General features: G+C 41.8%; 2 protein-coding genes across 4 annotated transcripts; both read right to left on the bottom strand.

Annotated features, from left to right (window-relative positions):
* Positions 1–1,132: 1,132 nt before the first annotated feature.
* Positions 1,133–11,522, bottom strand: LOC144710146 (la-related protein 1C-like). 3 transcript variants are annotated; one of them, XM_078583825.1, is made up of 7 exons: positions 10,884–11,522; positions 10,278–10,794; positions 10,044–10,188; positions 9,876–9,966; positions 6,167–6,238; positions 5,725–6,026; positions 1,133–1,411 (listed from the first exon to the last, which is right to left on the bottom strand). In XM_078583825.1, exons 1-6 carry the CDS (start codon positions 11,286–11,288, stop codon positions 5,751–5,753), a joined length of 1,506 nt encoding a protein of 501 aa, XP_078439951.1. In that variant the 5' UTR covers positions 11,289–11,522; the 3' UTR covers positions 1,133–1,411; positions 5,725–5,750. The 3 variants fall into 3 exon arrangements, with proteins under 3 accessions (XP_078439951.1, XP_078439949.1, XP_078439950.1); XM_078583823.1 differs by lacking the exon at positions 1,133–1,411 and adding an exon at positions 5,243–5,602; XM_078583824.1 differs by lacking the exon at positions 1,133–1,411 and adding an exon at positions 5,243–5,531.
* Positions 11,523–11,807: 285 nt separating this feature from the next.
* LOC144710673 (SNARE-like superfamily protein) lies at positions 11,808–13,911 on the bottom strand. Its single transcript, XM_078584502.1, has 5 exons — positions 13,751–13,911; positions 13,550–13,646; positions 12,296–12,374; positions 12,136–12,217; positions 11,808–12,066 (listed from the first exon to the last, which is right to left on the bottom strand). The coding sequence occupies exons 1-5, from the start codon at positions 13,781–13,783 to the stop codon at positions 11,926–11,928; spliced, it is 432 nt and encodes a 143-aa protein (XP_078440628.1). The 5' UTR covers positions 13,784–13,911; the 3' UTR covers positions 11,808–11,925.
* Between the last annotated feature and the right edge of the window lie 205 nt (positions 13,912–14,116).

The following is a 14,116-nucleotide window of genomic DNA, read 5'->3' as shown; positions in this document are numbered from 1 at the left end:
CTCCAGTGCTTCCATCTCTTCATCCATGGCTCGCTTCCACTCTCTACTTTCAAGTGTATCTAATAGAACTCTTGGAATGGATATATTCCTGAGAATACTTACAAAACTTGCATACTGATGGCTTAGATGACTGTCGTACACATAATTACTGAGTGAATATTTTGATGTTTGTCTACAACTTCTCACACCCTTGCGTAGTGCTATCGACCACCTCAAATCTTCTACAGCTTGGCTGCTCTCTACTTCATCTACTAGATACATTGTTGGAAGCATGTGTTCAACTTGCTGTGAACTCCCTGTGGGTTGGTCAACTTGTGACAATACCCTCTGAGATGTATCAGTGTTCACTGTCTCTGGTGGAGATTGCATGACCTCCTGGGGCATATGATTCTGTTTGGACCAGCTCTCATGTGGCAGAGAAAGGAATTGGAGACCTTGTGACTGTGGATTTGGCTGATTGGCACCTTCTTCCGATTGGGACTTGAAGTACATTTCCTGTTCACAGAAAGTAACATCTGCAGAAATAAGAAATCTTTTGGATTCAGGATGATAGCACCTGTATCCCTTCTAAGTACTGGAATAACCAACAAATACGCACTTAATTGCCCTTGGGTCTAGCTTCCCAGATTGCACATGCACATATGCTATACACCCAAAAACTCTGGCTATCAATCCAGTCTTCAATCTCACCCATGGAAAGGTTGACATCATCTGATCAATTGGACTACAATGTCCAGTCACTTTTGATGGTATTCTGTTTATAAGATGAGTTGCTGTCTTCACAGCTCCACCCCATAAATGCTTGAGCATATTCTTTTGGAAGAGTAATGCCCTAGCAGTCCCCAAAACGTATCCAATTCTTCTTTCAACTAAACCATCATGCTGTGGTGTATTAATGCATGAAGACTCATAGGTGATGCCTCTCTCAGTAAAATAACTGAAGGTGGCATTAAAATACTCCCGGGCATTATCAGACCTAAGACGTTTGATCTGAACACCGAACTGATTGTGTATAAGCTGATAGAGCCACATAAAACGCTTGCAATCATCAATAAAAACCACAAACCACCGGCAACCTGATAAATTTGTTATTGAACACAGTTCCCAAATATCGCTATGGATACAGTCAAAGGGAACTAAACTTCGCTCATTCAGACTTTTAAATAAAGATCGTTTGTGCTTAGCTAACTGACAAGCTTCGCATACCAAAGTACTAACATCAACACCATTACAAGTTGTTGGAAAACATAACTTCATAAGTTCAAATGCTCGATGACCAATACGCCTATGTAGCAACTGAATCCTGTCTACAGCCTGAGAGCTTTGTCGAGGAGAGGCAAGCGGTGGGACAATCCTCGAGTAGGAGCAATCCATCTTCCCTCCTAACAAATGAAGTCCTCGTCCCGAACACCTTGTCACACAAAAAACAAACATCACTATCAAGTACAAATCTCCATCTAGTATCACAAACTAATCTTTGTAATGATATCAACTGTGCCTTTAGCTCAGGCACATGTAAGACCCCTTTCAGAGTGCATGCATGGTTGATATAAACATCACCAGTGCCAATCACCCGTAGTATTCCTCCCCCTGCTGTGAGTACTTTGCGTGGTTCACAGATGGATGAATAAGTAATAAACTGGGAGCTATGTGGAGTCATGTGGTTAGTAGCACCCGTGTCTAAAATCCAGGAACTACTAGAACTAAAAAGCTGTTTTACTCCAAGGAATGCATAGCTCTCACCTGAGCGTGCAAGGGATGTGGAGCTCAGCAATTCTTTGATCTGTCGGATGTCTTCTTTCGGTTGCTCCACTTCCCCTCCTTGTTCTTCATACAACTTTCCCTTTTCAGATGATCTCTCCCCAATCTCATGAGGCTGCGTAGTGTTGGCAAATGCCCTTTTTGATTGTTGTTGGTTCTTCTGAGTTAGTTTCCAACAGTTCTCCTTAGTATATCTTCTCTTCTTGCAGTATACACAAAACATATCATCTCTTGGGACAGCTTTAGATCCTTTAGGTTGACTTGAGTTGGCACCTTGTTGCCAAGAACTGGTACCCCCTAGGGTAGTCGCCTTGAGCAGGTTGAATCTTCTTTGTGGGAAATGTGACTGAATTTCCCTTAGATCCATCTGGTCTAATCTTCAGCTTTTTCTCTTTGTCCATAACCATCCTAATAGCATGATCCGGATCAGGCATGATCTCTCTATGGAGAATTTGGCTGCGCACATTTTCATACTCTAGGTTGAGGCCCATAGAAAGGTAAACATCATCTGCTTGAGAGTGTACTGGCGTTCAGTGGAGTTTGGGTTATCAACTAGCCAATAATGATCTATCTCTCTCCATATTGCTTTCAATCTGCAAGCAAAGGTCATCACAGTCGAATATCCTTGCTTGGCTTGTGAAGCTTGCACCATCAGATCATAACACCTCCAGTCATTCTTCTGCTTTGCACAATTCTTTGTAATCTCATCCCACATAGTTCTCACACTGTCAACATATAGAAAGTTATATGCCATATCACTGACAATGATCCCCAGAAGCCATTGGTAAATCAAAGATTCCTCAGACTTCCAAGTCTTGAAATGGGGTTGCCCTGGATCAACTGGATCATCGGTCAGATGGTCTGAGAGGGATCATGCTACCAATGCCAACTCCACATGTTTATGCCATTGGAATCCATTGGTCCCATCAAACTTCATGGGAACGTCTGGCAACACAATAGTGATCCTCTCTTTCACATCTACTGCGGCAGTCAAGTTGTCATGTGCCTCCTTCATCGTCGGCTCCAAGAATCTCCCTTCACACAATGTACTTGGCTTGCTGGAGGCGGAGTTGGGAGGGAATGTTTGTGACCAGAGAGAAGGCTCACCTCAGCTGGTAATAGAGTGTCACACACACACTACTCTACTCCAGATGCTCTGATACCATGTTAGAAATCGTCCTCCAGCTCCCTCTGGATCTCCTCCTGTGTCCTTCACCTGCTTGACACAACAATCACATAGGGAGCTGGTTCCACCAACTTTTAGGAAAATGTATTGGGCAGTAAGTGTCCACGATCAAGTATGATGTACAAGGTTTGGATCGAAAGTTCATAAAGTTCAATGCATTGCAATAGGATAATCTTAAACTTATGAGTTCTCATAGGCATTTTCCTCAAGTACAAATATGGATATAGTTAGATTACTTAATAATATCATCGGCTGCAATTAAGATTACACTACTTCAGCTGGGTAAAAAGAATGTTCCTTCATCAAAATCTTTAAGAGGTGAATATGGATATACCTCCATATCGTTTAGCTTTTTTCTGGTTGACATTTCATGTGTAAGCTGAAAAAACCCTTCCATGGATTAAACAATCTCCTGCTGTTTGGTTTGGAATCAGTCAAGCTTTGTCCTTAGTAATTACTCACAATGGAGATCTGATACAGTTATCCCTGGGACATATAGAAGAAAGAAGACACATCTAACATAAGAAGTTCAAGGTACCACACACACTCTTTAAAGGGAGACTGGCTGGGAAAGAAGAATCCCTATAAATAGTGGCCCACTGTCAAGACCAGCATAACCATTTTCTCCTGAAGTTGCGTGAGCCCACGCAGCTTGACTCCTTTCTATCTACGTTTTTTCATCCTGTTCTTACCATCTCATTTACACTCTTCAGCTTGGAAATCTCCAGATTGATGGAGGATGTTGGTATATCTTCCTGGCTATTAGAGCTTGACATGAGTGGATCCACTAGCCAACTGAGAACCAATTCAAGGCTATTTGAAATTGGAAGCCCCAAAATAAATGGAGGGATTCTAATATTGTCCCAAAGATCCAAATATAGATTTCAAGAAGTTTCTTACTTGATTCGCCACTTAATATCTCCGCCCAGACGATATACCAACGTCCAATGCTTCCAGATCGCTGATGGATCCTCCATCTTGAGGCTCCACAGACAGAGCTCCCACCGAATGCAGCAGAGCTCCCTTGTGTACCCTCTCAAAGCCCAGAAAATCCCCCTTCTTTATTCTTCTTTCCGTATATTTATACTTCACATCTGCACGGGAAGTTAGTTAGGTATTGTAAAAATTGTCACTTGATGCTTCACATGACACTCCCCCTTCTATATTCTCCTTCTGAGGCTTCTTCCTTGCATATTGTTTCATGGGAACGCTAACAGATTATTTTCTTGATCTTATTGAAGGCTTGCTATCGTTATAATGAGCCTTCAAGAAACTTTCATTTTGCAACAGAACCAAATCTTGTGTTCTGGCAGAACTACGTAACCATTCATAATAGTACAATCTTAGGTTTAACTTTAATAAGTTGAATTCGTAGTACCCCTCTACAACTAGATGTGCATAAGTATTTGGAGGGCTTTGTCAGTCACAGTTAAAACCCAGTGAGGGATTCTACAGGGTTTTGTTGAGATGAGAGGGGATCAATAAGCTCACAGAAACATCATCAACCAAGACAACAGAAAATTCATGTCTTAGTGGCCGACAACACTCAAGAAGGAACTCGCAATCAAACCAATGGGGTCCTAGAGGAGCTGCAAACAACAGGATGATTAACTCCTAAAGTCTCCTAGCTATTATACTAGTGTTCTGTTATTTTAGAACAAGAAACCCCAGATTTGGAGAACGAGTATTCAAGAAGAACAAATTAATGTAATTTTTTTGAAGAGACAAATTAATGTAATAGAGGGAGTACTTATCACATAGAACAAAATATGAATGCATCCCTTCCTAGTTTAAAGCTGGAAATATCACATAGAACAAAATACCAACGTTGAAAGAACATTTTATTTGACACATTTGACTCGATGATCAATGAGATAGAGTCTGGACTTTGGCATAGCGATATAGAATATAACTATGCTTCAGGAATGGTATCTTTTTAGGCACTAAGAGCTGAGAGTCATATTTTATTCTAGCAGAAAATCATTGAAACATTAGGCTTTGCGTCAGATAATGAAAGTCTAAACCTGCATTGAGTAGACAACATTTCTCTTTAGATGATTCTAGACTACCATTTGCTGCCGGACGTATTCATCTTAACTTCAGCCACCAACTGGAAGACGTCAAGGGCAGGAAACTGTAAATCCTAGGGTACACATAAACACTACGGCACAAACTCTTCAGCATTTTAATAAACATAAATCCTGAAACATAAACATGAACCCAGATATGAAATTGAATTTTTACAAAGTTTGAGGTCACCAATAAATATCCCATGAGAAGCCAAACAGGTAATGCTAAACAAAATTAGCAGCTTCCGCCACCCAACATATATAATTATCAAGTTTAAGCCAATGCAAGATGTCAACTATACAACCAAAATATCCCATAGCCACAAAATATCAGGATAGCCAAAATAGTTATAAGTAGCCGTAACGGGTGAAATGGATAGCACAGAAAGCTACCCACATCAAATGGCCAAAAATATAAGAAAATGGCCGCAAAAATTCTTCCCTCGTCTCGTTGTACTAAGTTTGCATCTCCAATTTATATATATATATATATATATCTCTTTTTCCGCTGTCTTCTGCGAAACAGCAGCTCAGTAAGAACATTTGTCTTCCTTGGGAAGAAAACAATAACACTTCTCCTTGTTCCCTGTAAATAGATGTTATTTCCAACAAATCAACAATGCAAAAATATACTCTGTTAGAAGCAAGTACTTTAACAAGTAAACAAAATGCATTCCTGAAATATATAATAAATACATGGGCTCTTACCTCGCTCCAAATGCTGCCAATGCAGCTTAGGGCCCATTTATATTATCGTGATCCTTCCGATTGGAGCCATCCTCAAGCTTAGGTATAGAAGAACCCTTGATTTCCGGCAACATTCCAGATCTATCCGTTGGATTAGGTGATGAGCTGGCGCTAATGGAAGAACTCTGAGAGTTGTCAGTCGAGTACTTGTCCTCTAACCCCATATTCTTGATGCGAGAAGCAAGAGCATTGGAATCGGGGCTTGGTGGCCCAAGTAATGGGGGCCAGTTCATCCAGTCATTTCGCCTTCGGATCTTGTCACCCTATCCATAGAGGAGGATGAAAAAAATGATTTGTAACTGAAAAATAGATTCCATCCTAATGATGAAAAAATAAACTGATTTTTTAAGCAGGGCTGTTATAATGTATGTCGAGGATTCGAGATCTCTGATGTGAAACGCACCTGTACTTCTACCACAGATGATGTTCTCACTATGTCGAGAAGGAACTGGATATCATTTGTGAGTACTTTAATCTGCAAACCGATGGATTAGGATTGTAATAGGATCTGATGAACTAGAGTAATTGGATTGAAAATAACTGAAAATAAAATATCTTAAATAATTGGATTTGGAGAACAAAACAAAAATTAGGAGGTACAGAAATCATTAAATCAAACGATAAAAAGGGAAACTGAAGAAAGAATAAAGATTGCAACTGTTCCAACCACTTCTCCTTTTGAAAGGAACAATCAGAAAACTTGATCAAAACAGATACCATCTAGGCTTCAAATAGTTCCCAAGCTAAATCCCAAATGACAAAGCTGTCATTCCTGGGCATACAGGGCCAATGAGGGTTTAGGATTATATCACAACCCAGCTCAACTGGTGAAAAAGAAAGATGGAGGTCGGAGGTTTTGTGAGGATTATAGGGTTTTAAAGAGCATATACATCACCGAACCCTTTTCCTATTCCAGTAGTTACTGAATTCCTTGATGAGCCCCATAGTATCATCTATTTTGTTAGAAAGGGTGGAATTTGGTTCTATTCTTCAGAACATAATTCCGTCAAAGAATCCTTTTTCGAGCACAGAATCAAATGGAACCACTCCCGTTGGTACGCTCTGGCTCTCCCATTTCTTTGTGCTGCCGAAAGTAACAAGCTCTTGTATTAGGGGGATCAGGACTTCAAAAGACTCGTATCAAAACTTAGCTCAAGCCCAAGTTCGTATGAAGTTCCAGGCAGATACGCACAGGAGAGATCAAAATCAAAGTGAGGGACTGGGTACACTGGAAGATCCAAATCTGTCAAATCAAATCCATCTCAACCAGATTGAATGAGAAACTTGGTCGCACATACTGGAAGAATCGGATCAGTTGAATTAATTACATGCCGTCCACATGTTTCAACTGAAATATCCAATTAGGCTCCTGGATTAAAATTCAACCACTAAATCCTCTACTCTCGAAAGTAGAGAAATGGGAATAGTCAAGGTCGAGATTTCCATTGAACAGGTTCCTTCGGCTTTGCAGTTCGCTGTTCCATTGAACCTCTGGACGCCTGTTGCTGTCATCAGCAGGAGTCCAGATATATCGCAGCAACTACACCATAGAAGAGGGGAAAAAGGAACCTCTGAGAAGAAGGTAGAAAGGAACTCAGTGTTTTGCATCTCTTTCTTAAGAAGACATCCTTCCTCTCTCTCTCTCTCCCATTTTGCAGGGAGTTGCCACATCAGGACTAGTTTGGGTAATACCAACTTCCTAGCATACAATTGATCGGAAAAGGAAATTTTCTAGTGATTGGGAGAATTGGCCAGCAATATCTCAGTTTGAGACAAAGCAAGAAGCTGTTCAAACGTTCTTGGTGCACGCTACTGTTAACATATGAAATAAAATCATAAAGGTGATATCTACTGACGATCAACATGTATAAGATTGATGAGTAATTGCAATGACACCATAGGAAGGAGAAAATGGGACCAGTGGTTGTCAGATCATTTTGAGGTTAGTATACTTTGAACACTAAAACAACAGATATGAGGAGGATTACAGGACTTGTTTGCTTCTTCTCCAACCTCTCTCCATTTGTAACCCTTACTTTCCCTCACTCCAGATACCCGAAAAATTTGGATCTTTTGTTTTGGTGTTAGAGTGTTCCAGAAATAGTGATAAGCAGATATTGTTTTACCTCTACGTCTTCGGCAGTGCCATAATGTTGAGCTTGAGAATGGGTCCAAGAGTGACAGACGTCATTATGAACTCAGACAATGAAGTTTTCCATTGCTCTAAGTTCCCTTCTTTATTCCACTCCACCGTGGCTCCTGGTTGATTGTGTGTTCATTTTCAACATTGAAAGGATTTCCAGCTCAATGAGAACAGAGAACATGTCTAACCTCCTTTTTTAGTCACTTCCTTATTATCCTGAACTCTTCCAGACAAAGCTCCCACCAGGTATTCTCAGCACCATTTTACTTCCATTATTAGTACTGTGGCACTCACTGCCTTACTCTCCAATATCAAATCCTCCACCTCCCCCATTCCTCCACCAGATTATTCATAAATCCCTTGATTCTTAAATCTCATATTACTTTCCCAATGACCTCACTACATATTCCTTGGTATCCTCCAAAACCAGTCCCCGGACAGTAGATGGACAGTTGAATTTTTTTTGAAATATACAAGGGATGAACACCCGATGAAGTGGTGAATCTCCCATCAGCACCTTACAGTCCCTTCACCATCAATCCGATCATATTCCATATCTTCCCTCCGGCCTGTCACCAGCGGAAGCCATGCTGCCTTAAATCCCTCTCCTTCATATTTAGCTCCATGTGTAGAAGCTGCTCCTGCCCTGAACTGCACTTTGTTTCTGTGCAACCAGTTGGCCCACAACACCGCCAAAGCTCGGCCACCTTCATTTCTTCTGACTCTGCAATTCTGGACTAAGTTCCCGAACGCCTCGCCAGATATCACCATCACCATTGATATTGCCTGGCCGGCACAAATCGTGCAAGCAAATGAGCAATTAAAAAAGAGATGGTTGCAATATTCTTCCCTATTTGAGGGCCGGCCATACTTTTAGTTTGACTCTGCACCGTGACACTGGTGCAGATGTGTACAAAAGGATAGGCGCCTCACTGATCCATTGCACTATGGCACTGGAATGTGACCCAATGACCTGACACCAGTTCAGCAAAAGATGTCGCCCAACCTGATGGCAGCAGCAGGACAGGCTGAACCAGGTGGCCCCAAGGAGTCCCCCAGGGGCCCTCCTTGGGTCCATTCAGGCCTGATCGGATAGCCAAGATTCCCAGGCATTAATGAGCCGTTGACCTGGTACATGAATAAGGTCGAGCACCCTTCATGAAAAAAACTAAACCGAGTCTGTTCATTGAAGCTATAGTTAACTAGAAAAAGAACCAGAGGAAGGCTATATGGCACATTATGTACAACCTCCATGATCATCATCCCCTTTTTTGACATTTTGAAAATGGGAAAATAGTTACAATAACAGCATTGACGGACTAAAAACTTGGAGCACCAAATCTCTCAAAGGAGTAAATAAGCTTAACGAGGCAACACTTACCAAATTGTCAACCATTAGATCTCTAGGGCAAAAAGGCATGAAGCTATATTAAATCAATCTAATTCAACATAGTATAATAATTTTTTTAAAAAGACTGAAATCAAACCACAAATTTTTTTTGAAAACGTTTAAAACAAAAGACAAATGAGCTAGATCTTCTATAATGTCAGAGACTTAAACTAGGAAAATAAGAAGCATGACAAGATGAACAGTTTCACATTGAAAAATAAAAGTAAAAAGTTATGTATTCAAAACCATCGCAGCCCCTACTATAAAATAGTTGATCCATTGAATCCAATCGAGAGGTTCAGAAACATTTACACCAGAATAAAATCATGTTTAGAGATATCCAGATAGCAGAACAAAAAAGATTGTGGGATTAAAGCTACAAACTCAACTGTAAGATCTTAAATAGCAGAAGAAAGAGTAGAATTTCAAGAGCATATTGGGACCTCAAAATAAGACGATACCTATTGGACTTTAAATTTAAAAAATGCTGACAGTAAAAGTTTAAACAGAACAATCAAGTAAAATTTAGGTAAACACAGTTAGCAAATCAAGTTCTTGAAGATAGGATACGATACGTACTCTGTTAAAATTTGCAATTAAAGAAATTGCAACCCAACCCTCTTTGTCCATGTTCTGCCGCAAATAGGTATCTTTACATAAATTTTCGGGACTACACAAAAGATTTAAAAGGTTAAGTCCAAATCTAACAGATTAACAAGAGCAGGGAGGGAACGAGAAGAAACAAACCTAAAATAATAATCTATTTGTTTAGCCAGCATCATGTGCAAGTGCGGATCTGGTGCCGCGAAATACACTGCCTGTGGGGGCACAAAGGGTATGCCCCCCATGATTTCATGAGGCTGTGGAACATAAAATACGGGGGAAGCGATCTCTGAAAAATGCACACACCATATCAAAACCAATACTACACAAGGAAAAAAATATCAACTAAGATGCAGCGAAGAGCATAACACAACTTACCATGGTACCCAATCGGACTCCCTAAAGGCGCAACCCGAGCTGGGGTTGCAATGAAGGGCTGTGTAACAAGGGGAGGCGGCTGCATGAAAGTCCTAGCCATACCCCTTGAAATTTGCCTGTGCTGCACATAACCATCTCTACTACCACTAAAAGAGCGCTGATCAAAGCCCCCACGATCCTGATCACGTCGGTTTCCAGAATTATGCACAGCCCCTCCTCCACCGTTTCCTCTCCTGCCAGAACCGTGGTATCTTTGATGATCATTCCCCACTTGAAAATTCGGGGAAGACCCATCAATCCTCGATCCATGAGCCCAACTATTGTTGCTTCTATTGGTGTTTTCCCTAAGAGAAGCCTCAGATGAAGCCCCTTTAACCGGGGATCCCTCCACCGATATCGTTCTATCGTTTCCGCTTCCGGAACGTTTCACTCTCTGACGCGTAGAACTGGCGGAGATGTTAAACTGGTTGATGTTCCCGGCGGGCTTCTGGGGGGACGATGCAGTCGCAGCTACTACCTAAGAACCGGAAATCAACAAAAAAACGAAGAACAGTTGCGTGAATTCATGATCAAAATTTGGGATAAAGATCGAATCGGAGAACGCACCGATTGGATAGATGCCGATCCAGAAGGCGAAGGCTTGGCGAGGTTCTTCGCGGCCTCGGAGAGGGCAGGCCACGCGTCGGCCCCCATCACCGGCTCCACTTCAACCAGGCCGTTGGAAGGCGGGTTCCACGGCGACCTCTTCTGCCGCAATGCATCTCCGCCGTCGGATGCAGCGTTCTCCGCCGATCTGGCGGCCGAAGAGTCGCTGGATCTAGAAGGGGAACAATCCAACGGCTCAGGCTGCTTCGCAACACCTCGCGTCACCTCCGTAGGGGACGAGGGACGATCGGACGACGCTCCGCGGACGACGCGAGACCATGGCGAGGAGAGATCGCCATCGTTCTGGCGGAGCCGAACGGAATGCGCGATCGACGAAGAGGAGACGTCGTCGGCGATGCCAGCCATGAACTCGCCGGCAAGCTGATTCCTCCAAACAATTAGGGTTTTGCGATCGCCGGCGCGAAGCTTCCTCGGCTAAGCGATGATCTCGTCGTCTACCTCCGGATGCACCGCCAAGGTCCGGCTATGGCGGCCGAGCTCTCGCCTCTGCAACCCCAGATCTCTCTCTTTCTCTCTCTACCTCTCTCCCTTTCTCTCTCTAAGCCTCGGAAGAAGGCGGAGAGATTGCCACCGCGGTGGCATCTCGCCAGAAATATACACCGGTTTTTTCAGGCCGGCAGATTTTATTATTTTGCCCTAATTTGTTTTAATTGCGGAAAAGGACGGATATTTACGATATATAGACGCAACTACAATTAAAATAAAATGTCGTCTTCTTCGCAAATCTTTCGGCCACGTGGCGTGGTTCATGACCCGCTGCAGTCGAACGTGGCGTTTTCATGCCGGCTCCAAGCTTTCTACAATTTTGCTTAAATATATTTTAAATTAAATTAGTAATAGTAAATAATTTATGATATACCACGCTAATCGCAAGGACGCTGCTTTTCATCTTTAAGCAGGATGTTGTTCTTCAATAATAATAATAGACAGTCTAGCATAAAAACTCCGAGAAATGCGTGAAAAAAGGGTGGTGGTGCCGTCATCATCCGGCAAGTGACGAACCGAAGGACCTGACAATTGCGGTGAGCCTCTCGCCGAACGTCCTGGACGATATCTTCTTTCCCGGGACGTGGAACGGATTCGACACCGCGTCCACATAAGCCGCGTGGAACCTTCTGAAGAACTGGAAAGTCAAGAGGTCAACCAAATGGGTCTGTTGACTGGGAAGACGAGAAAAGTCAAAAGGGCTCACGTTTCTTGCGTCCCCGTCCCGGACGTCGAGGTCCGTGGTGACCAGTATGAACTTGACCTTGGTGTTGGTCAAATACCCGTACCTGAGAGAGAGGTTGGGTCAAACGTTGACCCAAGGAAAAGTCAACATCTGGGAAGGGAGAAGAGTAAAAGGTCCTCACACTTTGTAATTCTCTGCCGGGTACAGAAGACCTAGGAACGTCTCGTTTAAGGTGGGCCCACCTTTCCTGGGATTATTAACTAAAGAGAGGAAAGTCAAATATTCAGTATATCTCGTTGACCATGGGAATATAGTTCGATTGCTCCAGGGAATCAAGACTTTAGGCATCATTATAATCACCCTGTAATTGGGGTTAATTTCTGAAGCAAGAAAATTATCAATGAGATACTTTATGTGGTCTGAAAGAAAGTTATGTAATATCAGCTCCAAACTGAATATGAAATATAAAATAAATGACACGCAAAGTAAGGCACTAGTTATTTTCATTTCATCAATTCAAATTGACGCTGATCATATTCAATATTAAAATAAGTCCAGTGATCTTCTTCTGTAAGAAAATTTTGGAGACGGGTCAGGAGGTCATCGGAAGTATAATGCTATAAAACTTAAACCTAAAGTTAAAATGGTCATGGATGATATTATTCTCTGTCGCCAAAAGAATGAATATCCAGTGATTCTCGGCAATTTGGACTGATCTGATTTTTGCCTACGAAACCATCAATACTCAAAAATAGAGCCGGCCACCAACATTTAATTGCTACAGAAGATTTGATGATACTCCATTACTACGAATGATATCTCTGTATTTGATAGGCCCGGTAAAATGCAACGCTACTTCCGAATAGAATGGAAGGTAATGATCACGGTCCCTTTTCATTCAGTACTTTGAAACGATCTAATGAAGGTAAGGCCGCTTCATACAGGCCATGAAAAATTACAGAAGAAATAAATTTGTGAGCTCAATTAAATTATAAATTCTTCAAAAATTGTGATCCCCGTTTTGAGATGATGGTGATTGAGATACCCTTCTCCGTTAAATTTCAAATACCCGAAATTCAAGATCCTTGGTAATTTATCACGCACAGGAGATCTGTACATCGGGATAAGTGATAGATCGATTTCAATCAGAAAACCTATTTCGCCAAATGTGATGAAATATATTTCCCCAGTACAAATGTACCACCCCAACGAAAAATTGCACATCTGATGATATTTTAACGATAGTGTCCTCAAGAAGAGGGACGACTCGACCCCAGGTGTGAAATAGAACATCAAAAAAAAATTATAAATTGATAAGAAAACATAATTTGAGGAGTAATTATGAATCAGGAAATGAATTTTCGAGGTTCGACAGTCACACATCAGATATCTCCAACAATGCAGAAGAAAAGGGGAAACATTGGGCTTGACCTACCTCTCTCTTCAACGACGTCGAGGGAGCAATGAACGATGTGGTGGAATTTCAAGGCGTCATCAGCATCCGTGAAGTTTTGCAGGTACAACGGATTGTTCTAAAGCGCAAAAAGGGGTTGATCCAAGGAAATCAAACCTTCTCGAAATAACCAGGACTCTTAATTGACGCCAATTAAATCCAATGAGCCAATTCGAAGCACACCTGTTGGCCGACCACGGCAACGCAGACGATCATGGTGATCGAATTTGATTGCTACCCCTCGGACTCCGCGAATAGATCTTCTTCCTCGCCGACTGACGGAAAACGATCTGCCACAGTCGAAAACCCAAACCGAAAGCCTATAGATGCTGCAAATATTGCGTATTAAATATGAAATAGAATTTAATCCAAATCATACATAACCATAACGACCCACTCCTTTTAAAGAAAGTTCATTGAATATGGTGCCAGTAAAATTTATTTTATCTTAGAAAGTTATAACTTTATATATTAAGATAATGGTGGTGTGTTTAGAATTGAATCAAATGGGGATTGTATATCATACTTGGATTTTGGGCTTATATGAAA

This window comes from Wolffia australiana, chromosome 12, assembly GCF_029677425.1.
Source record: "Wolffia australiana isolate 7733 chromosome 12, ASM2967742v1".
NCBI lineage: Eukaryota > Viridiplantae > Streptophyta > Magnoliopsida > Alismatales > Araceae > Wolffia > Wolffia australiana.
This window is presented reverse-complemented; position numbering and strand designations above follow the sequence as displayed.